Here is a 10,420-nt window from a genome sequence, read left to right on the forward strand (position 1 = left end):
TGTTGCGGGGACACTGCTCAGCCCGCATACAAGCTCACGGCTCACGGCCCGCACTTGCGTATCCCATCGTGCCCCAGGACTCCTGCTCATTGTCTCATTCTGGACTTTACCAATGTCTTTACCAAGTCAAATCGTGCGGCCCCTGAATGAAACAAACCTCTTATCAGGTAACCGAAGGGGTGAATACCGTGTTGCCAACACCCCGGCGCGTACCACGAGCAATGCGCGTGAACATCCCGTGGCGCAGGGGCAGGGCGCTGCGTTAGGTGACCCCTGTACATACACCGGCCCGATGGGCGCACAGCCGCCCTCACCCTTTTGGGTTACAGCTTCACTGGGGGGGTGACTGAACTGACTTCACTTCAGCTCTCACGGGGCCTGCCCTCGAAGGGTCGCTCAGAGGCCCTCTGGGTGCCCCGGCGGCCGGCTCCTCCGGGCCTCAGCAGCTGGACCCGCCTGCCCGCTGCGCTGAAGTACGTCGGAGAAACACTGAACCGCTCCAACGCGGGAGGGAGGAGCACTGGGGTCAGCCCGGAAGCGCTGCAGAGCTCACCCGAACACCCCTACACAGCCAAGGCTTCCCCCCTCCGTACCTGACCCCAGCACCAGGGCAGGATTCCCATTGGTTGCTCCGCTTGCTGCTGATTGGGCTGCGCTGCCATCGGGGCAGGCTTCGAGCTGTGATTGGCTGCAGGGGAAGGGAAGGCCAAGCGGCACCACCCCCCTGGGTGGGAGGGGGTGTCACTCTGGGAAAGGGTTTTACCAGCAGGCGGGGAGGGGGCCGTGTTACACCGTTCCGCGCGGGTTGTACGGCGTATTCACAAGTGGGGCGATGGCGACCTCTGTGCGGCTGGGCACCGCGGCCAAAGTGCCCCTCCTGGGGCTGGGCACATGGAAGGTAACCGCGGCGAGCCTGCTGCAGCGGGACCCTGCCGCAGCTTCTCGCTTCGGTGGGGCCACAGCGTTGCCTGCGCCACCGACATCGCGGCCGGGGCTCCCGCTCAGTACGGCCGTGCCGCCGCAGCTTTTGGCGTTGGGGGTCGCTCTGTTCCCGCTGCCGCTTCGCAGCACCCCAAGCTCCTGCGCCGCGGTAGGGCTCTGCCCGGGAATGCAAATCACTGGGGCCTGGGCTGAGGTCCCTCCTGCTAGGTTAAGTCTTGGCTGAACCTGCCGGAGGATTGCTCCTTTGAGGAGTGGTGCGCAGAAGTGAGGAGGCCCTGCCCCGGCCATGGAGAACGGCCCTGGTGTTAAGGCCTCAGCTCTGCAAAGCCTCTCCAGAGCCCTGCTGAGGAGTGGGGTGACAGAGGAATGGCCAGAGCCTGGTTTTAGGCTCAGGAGGCTGTGCTTGAGATGTCTGCAGACCCGAGAAAGCTTTATGGAAAAGCTCCTGTTAAAGCCTCTACGTTTATCTATTCTCTGGCTACCTAAGGAGCAGTGTATGAGAATCCCAAATCCAGGCATGTCATACCTTTTCTCTCTTCAGTCCCCACCAGGTAAGGTGGAAGCTGCAGTGATGGCTGCTATTGATACTGGTTACCGACACTTTGACTGTGCCTACGTGTACCAGAACGAGAAGGAAATCGGGGAGGGGATCCAAATGAAAATCAAGGAAGGCGTTGTGAAGCGAGATGACCTCTTTATTGTCAGTAAGGTAAAGATCAGATGGTCTTGGACTGTGAATGTTTACAGTAGGAAACTAAAGTAGCATTGCTATAGCATTGGAAAACCTTGTAGTATAAATGAGATCAGCCCTGATACTTTTTTGTTTCCCTCCATCAGCATGGAGGTAGAGTTTGATTACTTCTTGTTTGATTACTTTCACTGATGGTAATTGTTACTGTTGTAGCTGTTGGGTAGGAAGAATGAGCTCACTGAGGCTCGAGCAAGGAGAAGAATCACCCTCCTCTGAACTGTCTGGTGGTAGTTTTCTTCCCCAGTCAGTCCTATAACACTGAACGAAGTCAAGGCTCTGAATCCTCCCCAGCATCTACAGAAAGCTTGAGCACCCCAGCCCTGCTGAGGAGACACAGAAGTGCTGGGGTATGGATGAGGAGAAGCCATCTGCAGACCAAGTGGTACAGAAGGAGGGAAGTAGGGAAAGGGACAGTGGGGCCAGGCAGCACCAAGCAAGGTAGAAACCCATGATGCAGACATCCAAGATCACTCAGTGTCATGGACTGATACAGAAGAGAATCAGTTTCATGATGGCATCTCCCTGACTGCTAAAGCACAGTAGAGGAGATGAGCCTGGCAGTGCCAGCTGCTTGTTCCAGCAGCTGGGCTCACACCCTGCCAACAGGGTGTCTCTGCTGTGTGAGGAAGATGAGATTTTGGGCACCCTGTAATTTGTTCAGGGTGCAGTATAATCTGTTCAACATGTGTCGCAAGGAAGGTGTCATTGGTGGGTTCTGTTTCTCTTGCTTACTAAGGAAATCAGACTATTTAGCTAGATGGTGAAGTTGCTTCTTGGTAAAAGTAGGTGCCAACCACTTCTTTCATAGAATCATAGAGTAGTCTGGGTAGGAAGGGAGCGTCAAAGGTCTTTGGCTAATCTTATATTTTTGTGGCTTTCCCTTCTACATTCAATGCAGGTGTTTTATGTATGGTTAGGAATAGCAAACACCTTCATTTAAAAGCTGCCTATTGCAAAGGCAGCCCCTGTGTAAAAAGGGTAGCACAAATTCGTACCTAATGAGAGCAGAGGATGTTGCCTGTTATAATCCTGCTCGAACATCTGTGCTGCCACTGGACATACAGCCTTCAGTGTCATGGGCCAGGCCCATCACAGAGGAAGCCTCATCTCAAGAGCACTAGGATGACCTGATTCTGTATGGCCTTCCAAAGAAGATGGGACATTTCTGTCCTGTGCAGGAGATCACCCGAGAGCTTTAACCCAGGAGGTCACACTGTGCCTTGTTTGGGTTTTTCTCTAGCTGTGGTGCACATTTCATGACAAGCCTCTAGTGAAGGGAGCCTGCCAGAAGACACTCGCTGACCTGAAACTGGATTACCTGGATCTTTACCTCATCCACTGGCCTCTTGGTTTGAAGGTACAGTAACAGCAATGCCCTTGACTTTTTTCTTGTGACCGCAACTTTGGGGGAGCTATATGGCTTTACAGCCAACAATTACTGTGGCTGATAAAGATGATCATGTGTCTGTTGTGTGTACCAGCACTGCTCTGGTGCTCAGCTTTACTATGGCCATAAAAGCCAAGCTGTGGATCTCTGCCCTGAGACTGTTGCTTGCATATCTCTCTGATTCTGGGAATGATGGTCTGAGGACTAGGAGCAGATCTCATAGCTGCAAGCATAAGATAAGCTGCTTTCCCTTTCTCTTACGAATCAGTGTATACTTATCTCAGAATTGCCCCTTGCAGGAAGGAGGGCTGTACTTTGCTGCCTGTCAGAAATTTTCTGTGTTACAGAATTGTAGAGCAAGAGAAAACATTTGTTTTCCATTTTTCTGTTTTATCACCAAGTCCTTAATACAGCACAGATTGATCTGACCTTGCCTGTAGGAGCCTTAGCATTGTTCCATGGAGACAGGAATTTAAAAGATGAAACTTCTTGGGGGCCTACATTCTTTCACAGATTAGTGAAGGAGCTAATGTCTCTGACTTTCTGGTCTTAGTCTTTCTGTCCTGCTACAGTCTGATCAGTCTCTCTTGAGATGGTTATCTTTATTTCATACTCTAGTCTTATGTTAACAAAGTAATGAAACCATATCACAGTAGCAGTAGCAAACTGCTTTTAAATGTAGTTGAAATTTGGTGTCTTTTCATAACCTGTACACAAAGGCTCTTCTAATTTTCCTAATATTCATATATTTCCCAGTAAATTTCCTACTGTTAGCAGATTTACCCTAAGCTTTGTTGTGGAAGAACTGTCACTGCACATAATACATCTTTTCAACAAATCTGATGGTGTATAGACCAAAGCTACATGTTTTCTCAGTACCTGGCTAGGTCCCCTGATGCCTGTCTGGAAAAAAGAAAAACACTTCTTCCTCACATGAAGTGAACATGTATGAGACTGGAGGCTATAATTCTGTTTTGTTTCCCCGTAGGTATTTGGGTGAGCCATCAGTTTAAGGGGTCCAGCTGGAAAACCTGTCTTTATTGGAATAGTCACGGGCAAAAATAACTTCCTCCTGGTCCTCAAGGAATGACTGAGAGTAGACAATAATTAGGGTTCTTTCATGCACTAGAAGTTTAAGCTGTCATGATTATGAGCCTTCACGGTAGTAAGTGAACTTCTCAACAGATTCTCAAGCTTTTTTTTTTGTTACTGACAGGCAGGAGAGGAGCTGCTTCCCACAGATGACAAAGGCATGTCTATACCCAGCAACACAGATATTCTACAGACATGGGAGGTAAGTTCAGCTGCAGTAGAAGAGTTGTCTTCTCTCCTCAGCAGTGATTTTGGCTTCAGCAATCACAGAACAGTTTTTGAATATATGCAGAACTAGTTGAAAAGGATTCACAAAAGGATGTGGTAGCATTTTAAAAATGGACATGCTTAGTCAAGCTGTTATTTCTTTTCACTGTGGATTCATATCTCTAGTCACTGAGCTGCACAGTCATTTTCAGTGGAGCTGCAGGCCAAACTGAGCCTAGCAAAAGTTACGTACTTCACCATAACTGAATGATTGGGTTTTCTTTTTCTTCACCACAGTTCTCATGCAGTTCTTGAACTCAAATAGATTTTCTTAGGCTGTGATCCTGCCATCCTGCATAGTCCTCCAGTGCTGTGACAGCAGTAGAGTTAGTCATACGTTCCTTGTGTAACTCTGTGAATTTCAGTCTCATCAATAATTTGGGGCTTTGTGTGATAGAAGACATAGCACAGATACTACCAGTACACACATTTCCCTGTGAGAATCAAAAACCTGGCAAGTCTTAACACTTAGGCTTTACTTCCAGTAAAGAGAAACAAGACCCATCAGGAAAAAATTATTCAGGTCATGTCTTGTACACTGGATGCTGACTTTGTTCCTCTTTCTGTTAGGCCATGGAAGAGCTGGTGGATGCTGGTCTGGTAAAAGCCATTGGAATCTCCAACTTTAACCGTGAGCAGATTGAAAGAATCTTGAACAAGCCAGGGCTGAAATACAAGCCTGCAAATAACCAGGTAAGCTGCAGAGTGACTGCAGGTGAATAGTTTCCAGGGGTTATAAATATCTGGTTACAGTTGAATAAGGAGATTGAAAAGGGAGAACAAAGTAGACGCATCGTGTTTTCTAAATCACGCTCTATGGGTATTTATCAATGCAAAAAGGATAAGAAAAATTCCATTTTGTCTTGGCTTGTCGAACCACTCTCTTTCTGGAGTATTTTCCCATGAAGCATTCTCTCTGGAGGGATAGAGTCCAGACACAAGTTAACATTCTGACTGTAATCAATAATTTCTATAAAGCCTCTCAGAACAAAATCAAAAAGTCTCATAAGGATTCAACATTAAAGTTGATGCCCTATAGAGTTATAGTCTTGTCTCACAGACCACATGCATGGTAGGATGAAAGCAGCCTGTAATTAGGAAATTAGGATTCAGAAAGAAACCCTCTGGAGCATTGGAATGCTACAGTAATTCTACAGCTGTCAGTCTCTGCTCCTGTGTTGACAGATTGAAAGTCATCCATACCTTTCCCAGGAGAAACTTATCAACTATTGCCAATCCAAAGGGATCACTGTGACAGCATACTGTCCCCTTGGACGCCCTGACAGGTAATTTCAAAGTGGATTAGTGTGGTTTAAGTTTAAATATTCAGAGTAATTGAGTGAGTAATGGTGCAGGCATGTATATACTTTAATTATTCATGCTAGGGAGAGTCTTTCTGCAGTGATTCTTTGTTTCTTCCGTTTTTTTCCCTGTGTAGGGATAAGCCAGAGAACACTTCCCTTTTGGATGACCCCAAGATCAAAGAAATTGCAGCCAAACACAACAAAACCCCAGCACAGGTGGGTAGGTGCTGGACAGTAGGTACTCCTTCCAGTAACACAGTCATTAAGGAAAGTGTATGAAGAGAGAGAACAGCCTCTATCAGTGTTCCATGTGAACTGTGGTGCTCTCTTGTGTTAACAAGCAATGCAGTAGCCTATTCTATGTCCTAAAAAATCTCTACTACTGTCTCTTTGGCCCTTAGCCAGGAAAGTCCTCTTGCAGAGAATGAACACCTTGCATAGACTGCTAAAAGCCCAGGGGGGAAGAAAAGGAATTTACTGTCCCAAAACTGGATGGCAAAGGCAGCCTTCCATGTGGGCCTCCACCACTTTTGTCTTTACTCTCCAGGAAGTGCTACCTAGGCCACTGGGACAGCCATGATTTGAAATACAGCTATGCAGAAGTGGGCATAACTTAGGGAAAACAGCTGAGTTTTCAAACACTTGGAACAGTCTCTGATTCCTCCAGAACAGGAACCGTTCTCTCTCTGAGTGGTCTGGTTTTGCAGGTTCTCCTTCGCTTCCAGATCCAGAGAAATGTGATTGTGGTTCCCAAGTCTGTCACACCACAGCGCATTGTGGAGAACTTCAAGGTGAGTGTTAAGAGACCCGGGTGCTGCCCTTCATGGATGGCATGGGTTCTTCCTGTACAGCAATCAGTGATCCTTTCTCACCCTTCCCAAGCTGGCCTCAGGCAGGAGGACTGGACTTTTTCTCTCTGTCTGGAAGCTAGGGTTACAATGAAAACTACAGCTGGAGAAATGATAGAGCACTTGGAAACAGTATGTTGATAACCTTATCAACAGTATGTTGATAACCTTATCAGCCTTACTGTCTCCTGTGACTTGTGGATGAAATGGCAGGCAGTGCTTGTTTGGAGCCCAAGTGCAGTAACGTTTCTCAAAATACAGACTAAGCAATGTTAAGGGAAGGGTCCTGGTGTCAATAAAACACATTGCCCCTTTGACTGTTATGCCAGGTTTTTTCCTGACATGAAGATTTCAGAAGTAGCATAGCTGGATTTACTGAAATATGGAAGTCTTCCAGATGTTTCTTTGAAACTGGGGAGAAATGAGTCTGCTACTAATAGAGGCAACACCAAGGTGCTTACCAAACATCTTGGAACAGCTAGCACATGTAACTGCAACTAGAAGTCTCTTTATTTCTCTTTGCCAGTGGAGTCTCAAAAAGTCTAAAGGTACAACGTTTTCCTTTTCCTGCCTCATGAAGCCATCATTTCTAAACAGCACCCCTTCTGATGTCACTTGTTCTTTAATCTTGTGAAGCTTGCCTCATTTGTTCAAAGAGGTGACTTCCAGGTGTTCCACTTCTTAGGTGTTTGACTTTGAATTGACTAAAGAGGAGATGGCAACCCTCCTCAGCCTAAACAGGAACTGGAGGATCTGTGAAATGAACATGTAAGTGACACAGCTTGTTTCTTTCACGCTCTTATATTTTGAATAATCTTTACTCTGATCTCACAGGTACAGGTATAGCTGTTTAAATTGGGTATATTTTGAAATCTGGAATCATTTGGAGGATTGAGAATCAGTTATTTAACCCTTGGTGGCTTTATATTTTTCCCTTTATTGGCTAAAGGATAAGGCATACTATGTATTAATTGTAATTCTTTCTCCAGGAAACATTGTGCCTGGAATTCCCAAAGGAGGGTTCTAGTTGATAATTTGAGATTTTCTGTACTGGGGAAATGAGCTTTAGCCAGTTTTAAACTTACAGTCATTTTTTTTGTGTGCATATTGTAAACTGATGTCAGCTCTTATATAGGTGGTTGGGGGAGGTAATGACCATCTATAGTGCAGTATGAAGAACAACTGCTTGCAGATAGCACCTTGGAAGCCTATAGCAAGACAAGAAGTCTTGGCTGAAAAGCCACAGAAATGGCTGTTTACCCTGTAAGCAGTGTGAACTTTTTATCTAGACAGTAATTTGGTCCCAGCACTGTTCAGTGCCTGAATAATAGGAACAGACTTGAACTTATTAGTCATGTATGCCATCTCCTTAAGTTCATTCTGCAGTTACATAATTCAGAGCCTCCCTTGAAGGCTCTGAAGTACAGAAGTACACCCACTTTAGCTCTATAGCATTTATTTCAGCCTTGAGAGTAATCATTTCTCTTTGATTTCCTTCAGGTGCAAAAATCACAAGGAGTACCCTTTCAATGCAGAATACTGAAGACAGTTTTATCCTGCCTTCCTGGAGGCCTCTGCGGTCTAATGAGCATGTACTGCTGCCTTGAGTTGTCCACTATGTAGCTTACACACTGTATCTCTCCTGCCAGCAAAGGCATATTGTGTGTATTCGGTGACATGAGGTTTTTCTTCTTTGGTAGAAGGAAATGGTAAAATTGTTCTCAAGAACAAAATATGGGCTATAATAATTCCCTCATCAATAGATAGATTAGTCTCTGCATGGCTGAAATAGCAAAGCAGAAAACCTGAAGAATGAACTAGCAACTGAATAATTTTTCTTGTCTTGGATCACCTCCACTTAAGGCTGCAGGGTAAGGACGTGAGCACAGAAGAAATACCCATCCTGAAAGAATTAACTACACAATCACTGCCTGAAGATAAAAGACAACAATTAACTTGACTTCTAGAGCACAGCCCCAAGCTTTCTGGGAAAGAATAGTAATTGGGAGAGATTGCCATACCTACAGATGCATAACAACTCATACTGGGCATTGTTTCTGTCACATTCTTTTACAGACTGAATCTGAACAGAGATTAGTGTTCAACTTTATTCTTATATATTCTTCCAAAATAAAAAATACTTAGATTACTGCTGGTTTGGATGTTCTATTCTAACGTGAAAAAATGCCAAAGCCATTTGGATCAACACTGTCACTGGAAAAAATGATCCATATTCAATTTTAAATGATGTCTCAGGAGCATCAAGATCGTGTCTTGATCAAAAGTTTAATAACTTGATGTAATAAATTTTGGTTGATAGAGTGGTGCTGCCATGAACAGTTGAGTATGACAAGCCTTGGTATGGGCAGTGGATCAGCAATGACCAGGAGACCTACACCTGAAACTGCTGGAAAACTGTACAAGGATATATACTGCTGTAGACTAATTTGGTTGATAGCCTGTGCTGACATCTGGCTATTAAAAACCCAGAGTAACAGAGAGTGGGGTAAGAGAGAAGATGGTGTTAAGCAGGTGTCTGATACTGCATGGAAGCAGAGGGTGTAAGGTGGAACTGTTAAGTGTAAATACTGGGCTGCTATGCAGAGCCTGACATTGAAGCAACTGTGTTGTTCCCTCTGGCTATGCTTTGCTGACTCACTAGCCTGGTGACTGCAACAGGTCTCTTGTTAACTCTATCTACCAGTAACGCTTTTCTCTGACGTAAGCCTATTCCTCTTGGTGGAGGATGCAGGTGAGCAGTGCTAGAAGGTGTTTCAACAGCGTGGCACTTCAGGGATCCATAAGTGCAGTCAGTGTGTCTTGGACTAGTGAACACAGGCTATCTGGAGTACAACTGTTGCATTCATCAACACCAGAACAAGCTGCAGGATCTGACAAAAGCATATGAAGTCTGAGATGTATCTTGCGCAACTGGGTGGTCTGGAAACTTCCTTGAGAACAAGGTTATTAACAAAAATCTGCTTTTGTAAAGGTTGACAGTGTTAGGACCTAGTGCTGACTTACTCCTTTCCCCATATTAATAGTGTAATTCAGTGTGCAACATGTGATACACTTATACGAGCTTGAGCTATTTGTATTATACATGCACCTGTGTTACAAACTAATGATGTACAAAATATGTTTGACAGATGGCAGAAAGGCTCAAACATCAGATGTCACAGGAGCATCAAGATCTTGCCTTGGTCAGGAGTAGACTAGATATAGTGAACCACAGCTGACCAGACAGTGCAAACAAGACATGTTTGAGGAGTCTTGGCACATGTGAGCTATGGATGTGAAAGTGACAGGAGAACAATACCTGGAAGTGCTGGCAAGTGCTATATGAGGAAACTTGGACTGATTTGGCTGTCAGCCTGTGCTGACATCTAGCTTTATAAACCCCAATAAAGCAGACTATGGGGAAACATCACTATGCAGATACCCAAAATGCACTGGACATGAGGTGTAATAGCATGTGTTAGTGCTGAGCCACTGCCCAGAGCTTGGCACTACAACAGGTCAGCACTGAGTGTTGTATTTTCACCATGTGAAACCACACTGACTCACTGCCGTAGTAGATGAGGGACACATATTACACTTTGTGAATGCTTCCAGATATTGTTCTCTGTAACAGGAGAACAATCCATCTTTCATATCCATAGCTCATATGTACCAAGACTCTTTCTGTGTATATATACACTCTCCCTGACAGGCTACCCCAAGATTGGTTCATTTGGTTAATTCAGCTTAGCAGTATCACATTGCCTGGTGTTTCATTACCCCATCGTAAGTGCAAAAAGAACTTAGCCTTTTTGTGTGATTAAAAAGA

At 45.3% G+C, this 10,420-nt stretch overlaps 1 protein-coding gene across 2 annotated transcripts; it reads left to right on the forward strand.

The window, feature by feature from the left end:
• Positions 1 to 793: 793 nt before the first annotated feature.
• Positions 794 to 8,740, forward strand: LOC133264793 (aldo-keto reductase family 1 member B1-like). Of its 2 annotated transcripts, none has more exons than XM_061444759.1 (10): positions 794 to 898; positions 1,484 to 1,651; positions 2,934 to 3,050; positions 4,297 to 4,374; positions 5,010 to 5,132; positions 5,625 to 5,725; positions 5,878 to 5,959; positions 6,451 to 6,534; positions 7,277 to 7,359; positions 8,092 to 8,740. In XM_061444759.1, exons 1-10 carry the CDS (start codon positions 833 to 835, stop codon positions 8,132 to 8,134), a joined length of 945 nt encoding a protein of 314 aa, XP_061300743.1. In that variant the 5' UTR covers positions 794 to 832; the 3' UTR covers positions 8,135 to 8,740. The 2 variants fall into 2 exon arrangements, with proteins under 2 accessions (XP_061300743.1, XP_061300744.1); XM_061444760.1 differs by having other exon boundaries at positions 822 to 950.
• The last annotated feature ends 1,680 nt before the right edge of the window (positions 8,741 to 10,420 follow it).

The sequence above is a fragment of the Pezoporus flaviventris genome, unplaced genomic scaffold (assembly GCF_033815535.1).
Source record: "Pezoporus flaviventris isolate CSIRO_AGI_PZ_B2104156 unplaced genomic scaffold, CSIRO_AGI_Pfla_v1 ptg000002l, whole genome shotgun sequence".
Classification (NCBI taxonomy): domain Eukaryota; kingdom Metazoa; phylum Chordata; class Aves; order Psittaciformes; family Psittacidae; genus Pezoporus; species Pezoporus flaviventris.